At 36.8% G+C, this 14,814-nt stretch overlaps 2 protein-coding genes across 2 annotated transcripts; both read left to right on the top strand.

The window, feature by feature from the left end:
• The first annotated feature begins 8,820 nt into the window (after positions 1-8,820).
• Positions 8,821-11,216, top strand: LOC109147196. The gene is made up of 6 exons (XM_019294854.1): positions 8,821-9,002; positions 9,098-9,170; positions 9,255-9,566; positions 9,810-10,023; positions 10,124-10,485; positions 10,548-11,216. The coding sequence occupies exons 1-6, from the start codon at positions 8,821-8,823 to the stop codon at positions 11,214-11,216; spliced, it is 1,812 nt and encodes a 603-aa protein (XP_019150399.1).
• A 525-nt stretch (positions 11,217-11,741) lies between these two features.
• Positions 11,742-13,433, top strand: LOC109147268 (ATP-dependent DNA helicase PIF7-like). Its single transcript, XM_019294949.1, has 2 exons — positions 11,742-12,973; positions 13,355-13,433. Exons 1-2 carry the CDS (start codon positions 11,742-11,744, stop codon positions 13,431-13,433), a joined length of 1,311 nt encoding a protein of 436 aa, XP_019150494.1.
• Positions 13,434-14,814: the final 1,381 nt, after the last annotated feature.

Here is a 14,814-nt window from a genome sequence, read left to right on the forward strand (position 1 = left end):
TCAGAATGGACGAATTTGGTGAGAACAGAGGAGAAATTCTCCTTGGTGGGACGCTTTGCAAGAGAATGACCTCCGCTGGACCGATTAAGAATGGAGTTTCAAGAGACTCTACGGCCAGAAGGGGAGTTACACATTGGATCGCTTGATAGACGGTGCATCCTTTTGCGATTCTCATCAGAGGCTGATTGTAGACGTGTGTGGCTTCGAAATCAGATTGCAGTAGCTGGCAATCATCTTTGGCTAGCTAGATGGATGCCGGAGCAGATGACCAATAGGGATTCGCCAAGGACACTGGTATGGATTCAGTTGCCCTCCTTGCCGATTCATTTATTCAATTCAGATGCTCTAGCAAAAATTTGTGAGCCGCTAGGTCGGGTTGTGTCTCTGGACGCAGCTACAACTAGAAAAACAAGGCCAAGTGTGGCCAAATTGAAATTAGAGATTGATGCATCTAAGCTCTTTGTTCATCGAATTTGGATTGAATATGTTAGGGATGGAGGTATTGTGAGTGGATTTTGGCAAAAAGTAGAGGTGGATAAGCTGCCGAGATATTGTACAGGTTGTGGACGCTTTGGACACAGCCTTGCAGGCTGCCGGAGGTTTGGAGGTGGTGCTGGTATTTTGAAAAGAGAGGCTGAGAAAGCTTGCTCACAACCTGCTTGTAATAATGACCATGAGGGGCTGTATAGCCTTGTAGATGGTAAAGAATGCACTCCAACTGATTGTGAAAATGTCTCTAAGAGGACTCCAGCAAATTGTGATGTTGCACTTGTAACTGCTCGACAGAATGACAAAGAGAATAAACTTGAACTTGATATGGAAAAAATACTGAATCATGAGGCTAATGAAATCATTAAGGAGGCTGCAATGAGTCTTCTAGATGAAATAGCAGAAGTGGTGATGAATGAGAAGCCAACCTCAGAAAGTCTGGAAAATGGCTGTGTAGTTGAACAAGTTGCAACTGAAAAACAGCCTATTGCTCCTATTGAAAAAGGGGAAATGGAGGATGAACAAGGGGTGGTGGAAGTGAACTATGTTATGTCTAAAAGCAAAGCTAAGAGAATAAAAAAGAAACAAAGAAAAGCCAAGCAAGCTGAGATGAAAATGAATGTGACATCTGAAAATGTGTCGAATGAGGGATCTAATCCAGATTTTGAAGAGGTGAAGGGAGATCTTGAGGGTAGTGATGAGTCTGAAACTGTCCAGGCTTCTTCTAGCTTATCTGATTCCTTTATGGAACTAGAAGTTTGGATTGAAAGGTGAAAAAATTTGTGAGTAAGGAGGATGAAATTGTGATAGATGAGGCTAGATTGGAGGTATTACACTTCTTTGATCATGCTCAACTAGAATTGGGAGGGGGGGGGGGGGGGGTGAGGTTTGTGGAAAAACAAGATGATTTGGTGCAAAAAGCCAACAAAATCTTCTTGGGGAAGTTGGCACATATACATGGAAAATTTAGAAGTTTACTAGAGGAGATGGGTAGCCCAATTGAAATCCGAAAGGGAAGTGTTGAAAAAGGAGAGGGATCTGATCTAGCTGGTGTTAGACTGGGGGCCATAGTGGCTAGCCCTCAGTCAAGCACATGTCTGATTTTGGAATTTGATGATGTTAAGTTAGCAGTTAAGGGGTTAAAAGATTTTGCCAAGGCTAGAAAGAGAGAACTCCAAAGAAGTGCATGCCTTAATGCTGAAAAGACACAAGATAAGAATGTGAAAGCTCCTATGGTAAAATCAGAACAAAGGGGTGGGGAAGGGGAGGGACCTACTTTATCAATTCCAGAAATGGAAAGGGAGATCCATGGCACACCCAGTTCTGGAAAGATGAAGCCATTAACTGGACAAGAAATGTGCCAACTTATTGAAAAAATGTGTGCAAGTGATGACAAGAAGTCCATGGAAAAGAAGGAGAAAATTGATAGAGTGGACATAGATGATTAGTGCAATAGTGTTAAAGAAAGCAGGGACAATGATGATGATTTTGCAATAAACATTTATGACACTATGATTAGGGTGCAAGCCCTCTTGGAGGGGAGGCATGGACAGAATACAGAAGCCTTTGATGCAAAAGATGAAATTGAAGCAATGGAAGTTATGGTGGAAACCATTAATGAGAGATCATGTAAGGAAAAGTATGGTTTAAAATCATTGATTGGAAAGGGCTTGAAAACAAATACTACCACAGGATTTTTGCTATGTAGATGGGCAAACCAATACTTTGGAGAATTCAATAAGGATGATGGGGATGCAAGAGAGGAGAGTGCCTAGAAAATAGAAGGATGTGGAGGTATAAGGAGGCCCATCTAGCTTGATGGGGCCTTCAGGACTGCAGAAGGCTGATGAGATTTTGGAATCTGTTGGTCTGCAGCTGCATTCTAAGGCCTTTGAGATTGATCCCACCATGGGAAATGAAGTCTCAAGCTATGGAAGGAAGCAACATCTGGAAATATGGTCTGCTTGAGAGGCTTGAATTCTGATTGAGGTCTGAACCTCTGAGTTGAACCTCTGGGACTTATTCTGGAATGCAACTTGTCTAAGCAGAGCAGCTGCAACACTCTGAAACATTTATGTAGAGGGGCAATGCTTAATGGCAAGAATTGGAGGAATAAGGAGGGTCCACCAAGCTTGGTGGGCCTCTAATGGAGGGATAAGGAGATCCACCAAGATTGGTGGACTTTAGCTGTAATCCGAATGGAAAAATAGAACCAGAGACAGAAAAAAGAGGTTTAGAGCATTCTGATTGGTGGAGCTGGGCTGTTTTGGTGATTTTGGATAATGGGTTTAATGGGCGAATAGGCTAGTATTGTGGAACTGAGGCATCTCTATGTTGATATGGGCTGAAATTCTTGGCAGATTGGGACTTGTTGATGGCCGAATGGACCTTTGGCCCTTTATTGCTTTTGTCAGCCCTTTGGGCCTGTGCTAGTTTAGGCCTTTTGGCCTTTGTGGTTAGTTTTGTGAGCCACTTGGGCCTTTGCTAGTTTAGGCTTTTTTAGCCCTTTGTAGTTAGCCTTGTTTGGCTTTTTTGTTAGCCCATTATGGACCTTTGCTTGTAAGCGCCATGGGCCCCTTGTTTTGGTTAGGCTTTTAAGCCCTTGTTGTCTTGTGAGCTTAGGTCACTTTTGGGCCTATGGCGTCTGTTTGTAGGGCTTCGGCCTCTTTGTTTGTGGAATAAAAGCTTCGGCTTGCTTAAAAAAAAAGAAGAGAAAGAAAGCAAGTCATTTATGACTCAATGAGACCTCCACAGAAAGTATTCTATTTTACAAACGAGTGTATGTGTATATTTATAGTATTGCACGAGATTGCATATGAGTATAGTATTGCACGGGATTGCATATGAGTATATTTATAGTATTGCACGAGATTGCATATGAGTATATTTATAGTATTGCACGAGATTTCATATGAGTATAGTATTGCACGAGATTGCATATGCGAATAGTATTGCACGAGATTGCATTTGAGTAGAGTATTGCATGAGATTGCATAATGAGAATGATGATTCAAGATTGTATTTCGAGCATGATTGTTTTGTTACATTTTGAAGTCTTGTATATCCAATTTGCATAATGAGAACTTGAAAGCATGATGATAGTTTTCGTATTGATTTATAGTATGAAATTTCTTGTATGCATGAGTTCGTTATGATGAGTTCGTTGTGATATTTATGTGTTGGAATCTTTATGTTGTTAAGTCATTTGTATTGAAGCATGCCTGTTGATATTATAGGTTGCAAGCATATAGAAAGTATGTGATGTGACTATAGTTGCCTTTGAGATGAGATTGTTGTTTATGAATGTTATCAAATGTTTTCCCAAAGTATATATTGTAGTACTTTACAGGGTTGAGTGTGATTATACTTAGCTTCGTGCTAACGGGTGCTTTCCTATTTGTCTATTTGTTGTTTGTTAAACCCCTTTCAGGTGGGCCCGGCGTTGAGAAGTGAACGAGTTAGACTAGTCTAGTAGTTATAGAAGTCTAAACTCTTAATGTTTTGATCATGATGTTATTTATCGGAATTTAGACTTATGTTGTTGATGACGTTTGATGATGTAGAGTACTGTGTGTGTTTACCCCCCTTATGCTTTATTTAAGTTTGGTGGATTGTTAGTTATTTATTTATTTTTTAGTTCTATCCTTAGCCTGTGCAATCACCATGGAATGGTGATTGTGGCGGTGACACTCCCACTAACTTTCTTAATAAGTTATTTATCCGCTGCTTAGTTATGTTAATTATGAATTAGAATTGTAATTAAGATTTAGAAAAAGTGGGGTGTTACATCGTACCTTTAGTGTGCACACCCCCTAACCAGGATTCCAAGCCTGGTGGGCAGTCTCCAACTTCGTAACGTGGGAATACGCCGCGTTACATATACTTGGACCGCAATGTCCATTTCTTTCTTCCCGAGAGACGTAGTCCAAACGGATCCTCCAAAACCTCACATATATAGATAGGTAATATATATCTCTCATGCACCAAACTTAAGCATGTCACTTCTCAACAAATTCTCAATGCATCAAATAATGATATACCACATGCTTATGAATTTTGAAAGTAATACTTAGGCTCACGTTGGCCACTTATGCACCTTTTAAAACATGATATACATGATATACCAGTTGCCAGAGATGGTAGCTAACCCGTTGAGCTTGGAATCTCAATAGGGGGTGTATACACTTAAAGTTGCTAGCTCTGCTTCCATTAGGCTGCAGTCCTTGTCATTGCGATGACACTATAGCATGTGATCTGGGTCGTTGCGATGACTACGTGATACATGATTGATGATTTGGAGCCCTCCACACTGATCCACTATGAATCGGGCCGTGGTGTTGACCCCACGGTATATGACTTGGTGTGATTGTGTCCTATGTGGACTTGGAACTCGTTATGGTGTGAATCTTGCCTCTCATTGATTAAGAACATGTCTTTGTGAATCCTTCTTTGTGTGTCGTATGTTGCACCTTGTTGTTGAGCTTGTTGCTTGTGGTTCTATTGTCTTGTTGAGTATGTTGGTCTTTGACCTTTGTTGTGAGTGATTGATGAGTCTATTGATGTTTCCTCTCTCTCGGCTTTAAAATGATATATACTGTATTCCCAGTTTCAAATGGTTTTGATTATATCTATGTATATTATGATACTTAACGCGTGTTGGTGGGTTACCAGCATTAATAGCTAACCGGGTGTTATCCCCTTATCTTTTACAGGTTGAGTAGCTTTGGAGAGCGCGCTAGTGGCATGTAGATAGAATAGATCTCTTCCTTTAAATAGTTGTTGAGGCCTGTGAGCCCAAGTAGTTGATTTGTTAGACTACTTTAGTTGTAGTATCTGTCTGTGCACCTATGTTTGATATAGGTGTGGCATAGAACCTCCGTGTTTAAACGTTGCTTCCATTGCTTAATGATTAATGTTTAGCTTTATGTCTCTTGTTTAAGCTTTTAAAATTTTAAGGTGGATTCGCGTTCAAATGTTCACAATTTACCTTTTAAAAATTCACAATTTTTATACTATGAACACACAATGTTAACATATATGTAATTGATTACCTTGTTTTGTATTCACAAGTTCCTTTCAAATATTATAGTCACACAATATTAACAAATTAGGATTTGATAACCATGACAGTTGTTATGCTCTTTAACTTTCGATTGAAAGGGTCTTGTTTAACATCAAGACTCCATAGTCTAATGGATGAGGTGTTGGTCGACGGAACCAGAGATCCGGGGTACTATCCTCAGTGGAGTTGTATTGCCTAAAAACAATATATGTTATATAGGCACATGATTTCATAATTCAAGACATAAATTACGTAAGATATTGAACAACCGTCAAAACTACGTCATTTAGGACACATGGACTCGGGTCTACATTGCAAGGTGGATCCACGTCCAAATGTTCACAAGTTAACTTTTAAAAATTCGCAAAAATGATTGAGAATGGCAAATTATTCTATGGATTCGGGTTTACATTGCATGGTGGATCCGCGTCCAAATGTCCATAATTTACCTTTTAAAAATTCACAATTTGTATACTATGAACACAGAATGTTAACATCTATGCAATTGATTACCTTGTTTTGTATTCACAAGTTCCTTTCAAATATTGTAGATTTGTAGTCACACAATATTACAAATTAGGATTTGATAATCAGGATTGTTGTTATGCTTTTTTATTTTCGATTGAAAGGGTCTTGTTTAACATCAAGACTCCATAGCCCAATAGATAAGGTACTGGTCTACGAAACTAGAGATTTTTGGTTCGATCCTCAGTGGAGTCTCGTATTGCCTAAAAATAATATATGTCATATGGGCACATAATTTCATCACTTATCTTGCATAAGATTGCGAGAAAGCTGCCTGTAATGTCCATCTAAGGTCATGAACACCGTATATGCTTGATCTAGAATTAGGAAACAAAATAAGCCGTATATATTATACGGTCGGACATAATAGATTAAAATACGAACTACAATAGGGTATAGTTTACTTATCTTACAGCCGATAGAACCTTCAAAAACGCCAATCCGAGACTCAAAACGAATATCGGAGAATAAAAATTTAGATCCTCGAACAACAAGTCCACCGATAATCCGCACATCTCAGCTAGGGTTTCAAAACTGAACCCTCATCAGATGTTAGTGGTGATGAAGACCTTGCAATAAGGTTGAGATCTTCTACGACGCCAATCCGAGACTCAAAACGAATATCGGAGAATAAAAATTTAGATCCTCGAACAACAAGTCCACCGATAATCCGCACATCTCAGCTAGGGTTTCAAAACTGAACCCTCATCGGATGTTAGTGGTGATGAAGACCTTGCAGTAAGGTTGAGATCTTCTACGAATTAAAGAAGATCTCAACACTGTAATGGCAGATGAGGAAGTCTACGATCAGAAATGGGGTTTTTTTTTTTTTTTTTTGTCTGAACAGTGTTAGAGATAAGGTTAGGTAGATATGAGAGGATGTTAACTGTACGATTTTTGGAAGATGAGAGTTCAAGAAATGCCAGATCCATCTAGAATACCCCTTTTTGGAAATCACGGTATGTTAACATTATATTGGGTCGGGTTTGGGCTTTAGTTTTTAGGGAAAGTTGGGCTTGGTCTTAAAAAGAGCAGTGTACAATATGGTCTCATGCATTTAAATGCTGGAATTATTGGTCAAATTATGTTGTGGGTAATGGTCCACATAATTGTGTGAACAATTGGTCCATCATGTACATTTTTAATATATTCAAAGTATATTCAAACGTATTTTATTTCTGTACATAAGTTACATTATTTTGAGACTTATGGTATATTATATAAAATAATGTACACTTGGTAGATTAAAAAGGCACTTTCAAAATATATACCTTACGTAGGTAAATTATGTATCATTAGTATAATACAAATGTATTTTATTTGGAATTATGGCCATAATCATATCGTTCATTTTAAAACTAAATGTACTTATCTATGAATATTTGCACCTTTAATTTTCATTGCAGAAAATGTTGAAAATTCTCCGGTTACAAACAATCACAACGCTATTTTGCAAAAAAATAGTTCAAATTTACACACGGAATACACACCACAACAAGTGGGTACTTCAAGTGATACACCAAAAAGTGGTCTGACAACAGGTAAATGCTTTACACTTTTCAAATTTAAAATATGTGCATATACTTCGGTCTAATACACTATTTAAAAAATTTTATGAACATTAAATGTTATTTGCAGTTAATCCAGAAAGTTTAAATATACGTATGAGTACATGCCACATGGAATATACGACAAGCAAAAGTAACTCCAGACATTTTGTAATAGGCGGCAGAACTCCCTATTTATCCAGTACAACAAGCTCTATATTTCCCGATTATTTATATTAATGCATATACATAATATTGTTTATTCCATATCAAAATTCTGATATCATCAATGACAGACCGAAAAAATTCACATTTATTGTAAAAGGTACCGCAACTATGTCAAAGAGCACACGATCACCTCTACACAATATATCAAACGGTAAGTATTTTTTACATCATTTAACTTGCTTAAGTAATTTTTTTAATGCCAACTTCTTTTTCTACTTTAAATAAAGTAGGTACCAGACAATGCAACAAGAGGCCATGCATGAGTGAGGGTAAAGACCGTAGCCAAGATAATGTGGTCAATCGCGATTTGTTTCAAGATTTTGAAGAAGTTTCCAATACTAATCGCATTTTAGAACAAATGGAAGACACTTGTGGTAAGTTCAATATCCATTGACATTTGCGAAGATACTTTACAAAATAATTATTCAATTGTATGTAGTTAGTTGTTTAAATCAAATGTATTACTGTATATCGTAGGATTGGTCGAAATTCCGCAACAACCTATACAACATATTCGAAATGGTAATTCCTTATTATTTTAAATCTTAGGTCAATTCAAAATTATTTCAAATGTACGTAATGTTTAGGGTAGAAACCAATAGGATTCACCTGTTTGATAATACTTAGTTCAATACTGGTATGTATAATATGAAATGTTTAAGGTCATTTTTTATAATTTAACTAAATAATATTTAATTATCAATGTAGTTAAATACAACGATCTTGGTGATGCAAATAACACATGTCAACATTGTGGAGCGCTTTTTTGGTACGAAGAAAGGATAAACAAAACAGTTATTCACGGCACCCCAAGATATTCAATGTGTTGCAACAATGGTAAGATTAAATTGCCATCAACCATGAGGCCACCAAATGCAATATACAATCTATTTTTTGAAGAATGAGAAAAAAAACAAGCAATTCCTGCACAACATTAGAACATACAATAATATGTTTTGCTTCACGTCCATGGGTGGTAAAATAGATAGAAGTGTGAACAAGACCGGTGGTCCACCAATTTACCGGATAAATGGGCAAAACTTCCACTACATTGGTAGTCTCTTGCCGGTCGACGGGAAAAAACCTCATTTTGCACAGTTGTATATATATGATACTAATAATGAACTTAGTAATCGTATCAATTCTATAAGGTAAGTACCTGTAAATTAATTATATGTATAATTTTATGCATATTTGTAAGCACATCCACATGGATATTCGATATACTTATTTGGTCTCTTTCTAGGCAAGATGGTGAGCAAAACGGCATCCATGTCGAGATTGTTAATGATATTCAACAAGATTTGGATACGAATAATGTCTTGGTCAAATCATTCTGCATGGCATGATCTGAACTACAAAAGAATCCACTGGCTGAGGTTAAAATTAAATTGCTTGGGAAGAGATCAAAGGATGCGAGAACATACAATTTGCCGCAAGTTTCTGAAGTTGCTGCATTAATTGTCGGTGATATTGATACAAATATTGGAGAACGTGACGTAATGGTGGAAACGAAGAGCGGCCTCTTGCAAAGAATTAGTGAATTAAATCCAGCTTACTTGCCTATGCAATACCCTTTACTGTTTCCGTATGGTGAGGACGGATACAGGGAAGACATCCCCTTCTCTACATTAAAAGGAAACACAACTGGTGGTCGTCAAAGGATAAGTTCTCGAGAATATTTTGCATACCGTATACAGTCTAGGGTCTCTGAGGTATCTACTTTATTGCATTCAAAAAGGTTATTCCAACAATTTCTGGTGGATGCCTATACAATGGTTGAGTCAGGAAGGTTAATCTATATAAGGACACACCAAAAAATTTTGAGGTGCGAATCGTATAATTGCTTGAATGATGCATTAACACGCGGTGAAGTTGACCCCACTACTCAAGGAAAGAGAATAATATTGCCTTCGAGTTTTACAGGGGGTGCTAGATACATGATTCAAAATTACCAGGACGCTATGGCGATATGTAGATTGGTTGGATATCCAGATCTGTTCATCACATTCACCTGCAACCCCAAGTGGCCTGAGGTACAACGCTTCTTGAATGATAGAAAGCTAAAACCTGAAGATCGTCCTGACATAATATGTAGATTATTCAAAATGAAATTGGACGCTCTAATCTCAGACTGTAGGAAGAACAAGATATTTGGACCAGTAATGCGAGGTACGCAAATAAAATGCCACTATTTAAAACAGTGCGAGAAGTTTGACTGTTGATATTTTTTGCTCTATTTTAATTTTTTTTCTTTTTTATATGTTAATAGTGATATACACCATAGATTTTCAAAAAAGAGGTTTACCGCATGCTCATATTCTCCTATTTCAGGATAAAATCAATGGAGCCCATAGTGTGGACAATTTGGACCACATTATTTCAGGTGAGTTACCTGATCAAGAAGCTGACGCAGAATACTTCAAAGTAGTTGAGGAGTTTATGATGCATGGTCCTTGCGGGAGGGCCAGGTTGATTTCTCCATGTATGGCGAATGGTAAATGTACTAAACATTTTTCCAAAAAGTTTGTTAATTTCTCAACTTTTGATGAGGATGGTTATCCTATATATCGGAGAAGAGACAATGGTCGTTCGGTGATGCGCAATGGGATTAACTTGGATAATAGGTACGTGGTACCACACAATAGGCATTTGTTGTTAAAGTATATGCCATTAATATTGAATGGTGCAATCAGTCCCGTTCAATCAAGTATTTGTTCAAGTACGTGAACAAGGGTCACGACAGGGTGACAGCAGAGTTTTACAGAACCAGCAATGATCAAGATGGACCGCAAGTTATTGATGAAATCAGTATGTACTATGATTATAGGTACATATCTCCGTGTGAAGCATCGTGGCGGTTTTTCGGTTTTGATATACAGTTTAGGACACCATTAGTGGAACGATTAAGCTTTCACTTGCCGAATCAACAAAGTGTTGTTTTCGCAGATGATGATCCAGTTGATAACATACTCAGCCGATCAACAATCTTACAAAGCATGTTCCTAGAATGGTTTGAGGCAAATAAAACCTACCCGGAAGCAAGGAATTTGACATATGCTGAAATGCCAACGAAATTTGTATGGAAGAAAGATATTAGAAAATGGCAGCCAAGGAAAAGAGGATTTTCAATCAGTAGAGTATTCTATGTGCCTCCTGGGTCAGGGGAGATCTTTTATTTGAGGTGTCTTTTGAATAAAGTCAAAGGTCCCACAAGTTATTTAGACATAAAAACAGTGGATGGTGTCCAATATGAATCTTTTAGGGATGCGTGTTGTGCTAGAGGATTAGTAGATGACGACAGGGAATATGTTCATGCTATAGAAGAAGCAAGTCACTGGGCCACAGCTGTGAATTTGAGATGATTGTTTGTCACTCTCTTGATGACAAACTCAATAGCAAAACCAGAGGTTGTGTGGGAAGCTGCGTGGATTCATTTGTCCGACGATGCACAATTCAAGATTAGAGAGCAATTGGGAATTCCATGTATTCTATTTTTTCCTTTTTATTGTTACAATAGAATTTTACAAACAAAGTTATCATAGTTGTTAATAATATTGTCACAGATTGGATTATATCTGAAGATGAGAAGAAGAATTTTGCACTTACGGAGATAGAAATAATGCTTCCAGCTATGGGAAAAAGTTTGAAAGACTTTCAGTCAATGCCGATACCCGATTTAGTTAATCATTCTAGAACAACCAATCGGTTGATACAAGAGGAATTGGCATATGATATTAATGTAATGAAGGAAGAGAATGATACTTTGGTGGAGAAACTAACTGAAGAGCAAAGAACAATATATGACAACGTATTGCAAGATGCTGAGAATAATCTTGGAGGACTTTTTTTTTTTTTATTTATTTATTATTATTTATGGATACAGTGGAATGGGAAAAACATTCTTGTGGAGAGCATTGTCTTCTGCTCTAAGGTCAAAGGGTGAGATAGTTTTGAACGTTGCATCAAGTGGCATAGCTTCTCTTCTATTACCCGGGGGAAGAACTGCCCATTCAAGGTTTGCAATACTGATCGCTGTTAATGAAGATTCAACCTGCAATATCAGCCAAAGCAATCCTTTGGCACAGTTGATCATGCAAAGTAGGTTGATCATTTGGGACGAGGCACCAATGATGCATAAATTCTGCTTTGAAGCTTTGGATCGATCTATGAGAGATATAATGCGTGCCAAAAATCCAAACAGTTTCGATATGACTTTTGGTGGAAAAACAGTGGTGTTAGGTGGAGATTTCAGACAGATTCTACCAGTCATTCCAAAGGGCACGAGGCAAGATATTGTGCGAGCAAGTATAAATTCATCCTATCTTTGGAGAAGCTATAAAGTTTTTAGGTTAACAAAGAATCTACGACTTAGGGCTTTGAAATCAGATAGTGAAGTTCAAGAGATTGCAGATTTTGCAAAGTGGATTGCTAATATAGGTGATGGAACAATTGGTGATTCAATGGATGGAGAATCTGAGATAAATATTCCTGAACAATTTTTGTTCACGTGTGGGGAGGATCCTATTTCTACAATTGTTTATAGCACATTCCCTATGTTTCACAGTGGCCACAGAGATCATGAATATCTAAAAGATCGTGCGATCTTGGCGCCAACTTTGGATGTTGTAGATACAGTCAACGAATACATGACTGACTATAACAATGCTGAAGGAAGGACGTATCTCAGTTGTGATTCGGTATGCAAATCTGATTCTAATGTTGACATGCTTGCTGATCTGCACACATCGGAATTTTTAAATGGCTTACGATGTTCTGGAGTTCCAAATCACTCATTGACTCTAAAAGTTGGCTCCCCAGTTATGCTCTTAAGAAATATTGATCACTCATTGGGGTTGTGTAATGGTACAAGGATGATTATTTCAAAGTTGGCTGATCATGTTTTAGAAGCTCAAATACTGACCGGATCAAGTGCTGGTACAAAGGTCTTAATTCCAAGGATGTCCTTAACACCTTCGGATCCAAGATTGGCTTTTAAGTTCCAAAGAAAGCAATTTCCGCTAATGTTGTCATATGCCATGACAATAAATAAAAGCCAGGGCCAAACACTGTCCAATGTGGGTTTGTTTTTGAAGAGGCCAATTTTTAATCATGGTCAAATGTATGTAGCATTGTCAAGAGTTAGTAATCCTAAGGGATTAAAAATACTTATTTATGACGAAAATGTACAATCTAAAAATACGACTACAAATGTCGTATATAAAGAAGTATTCAATAATGTCTAATACATTGAAATATTTTGCGGCAGTGTTTTATTATACAATAATATATATTCTATTGATTACATATATTGCCGTGCATCGCACGGGTAGAACTACTAGTTTATAAACAAGTAAAACATAAGACCCCAAAAACATAATAATTATTATGATTTTTATTTGCAATATATAGATCCGGGAATGAATTGGATAAAAAACATCATAACTTTCTCTCAAAGAGATCAGCAATAAATGTGTCTGTGTAATGGATGTGGATGATGTAGGGTTGGTGGCTATGATACTCAGCTCTATCGAAGTGTTTTTACGGCAATTAATGTTTTCATTCTCGTACCATTTGCCTGATTTCCTACCTACTTTGTGTTGTGAACATAGATAGGTCCAAATATATGCATGATGGAAAATTAATATTTCAGTTTACCTGCTTGTGGTCATTTGTCGTTTAGGGTCATAAGTCGAGTTTTACTTCGAGTGTATTTTCAAATAATGATTGTGGAGTCAAGCACTTGTGCTCAGATGGCATGTAGTGACCTCTCCCATGTGGAAGGTCATGAAATCAAGCCTAAGTGGAGGCGTTGTTGACTCTCCTACAATGTAATAGAGTCGAGTTAGTAGCATTCAAGAAAATAATAATAATAATGGTTGTGGATTTTCTTGTAAATCAAATGAAAAATTAATAGGGAAAATTTATTATTATTTCACAACATGGTTTTTCTGGTAAATTATACAATGGACCAGGGTTTACCTTGCATTGTAGATCTTGGTCCAAAAATAACCTTCAAATTCTGTATCTATAGTAACACCAGGGGCGGAGGTATAGTGGGGGCAGCTGTCCCCCAACCCACCCCATATATAACCCGTGTGTGTGTGTCAATTTTAGTACAAGTATAAGAAAACAGATAAATGTTAAATAAAAAATGAGTTATATTAGTTGGTAGAGCATGCATGTCACCCTAAGAAACGTCAAGGGTTCAAATCCTTTCTTATTGCTTTAACATAGGTTTTCATGGCTTTCCACAATACTTTATTATTAGTGGTTTCAAAGCAGTTTTTTATGGCTTTAATTGTGAGATTCACTTATATTAATAATAATGAGATGTGTAATTTATAATATGTTTTCTATTTGAGTTATTTTATCAAATTAATTATATTTCACATTTTGTTATAAATATTTTTATAAAGTCTTAATGTGTTATATTTTTCGCCCATATCCAACAATATTTATGGTTAACTTTTAAGTTTTTTAATTTTTATTTCAAACTATCTCTTTTATTTTAATGTTTCGCCTTCATGAAAAAACAATTATAGATCCGCCCTTGGTTGACACATTTTGTACCTATAGTTGATAGTTTCTGTACTTGTAGCTATCATATTATATGTCAACAATTATCATGTCTGATTTTGTATCTAAGTTGGCACATTCTTTACCTACAGTTGATATTTTCTGTACCTGTAGCTATCATATTATGTGTCAGCAATTATCAAGTTATTTGTTTACATTTACAGAAACTGTTAATTGTAGATACAAAATGTATTAATTAAAAGTACATAATTTTTGTATTAGGATTCATAATGCAATATGAACCATGGTCCATGGTATAACAATTTGATTTTTCTTGTAAATCAAAAGAAAAATTAATGGGCCAAATTTATTATTATTTCACAACATGGTATTTCTGTGCATTAATTTTAATTTATTTTATAATTTGTACTAGGTTTGTGACTG

This window comes from Ipomoea nil, unplaced genomic scaffold (genome assembly GCF_001879475.1).
Source record: "Ipomoea nil cultivar Tokyo-kokei standard unplaced genomic scaffold, Asagao_1.1 scaffold0114, whole genome shotgun sequence".
NCBI lineage: Eukaryota > Viridiplantae > Streptophyta > Magnoliopsida > Solanales > Convolvulaceae > Ipomoea > Ipomoea nil.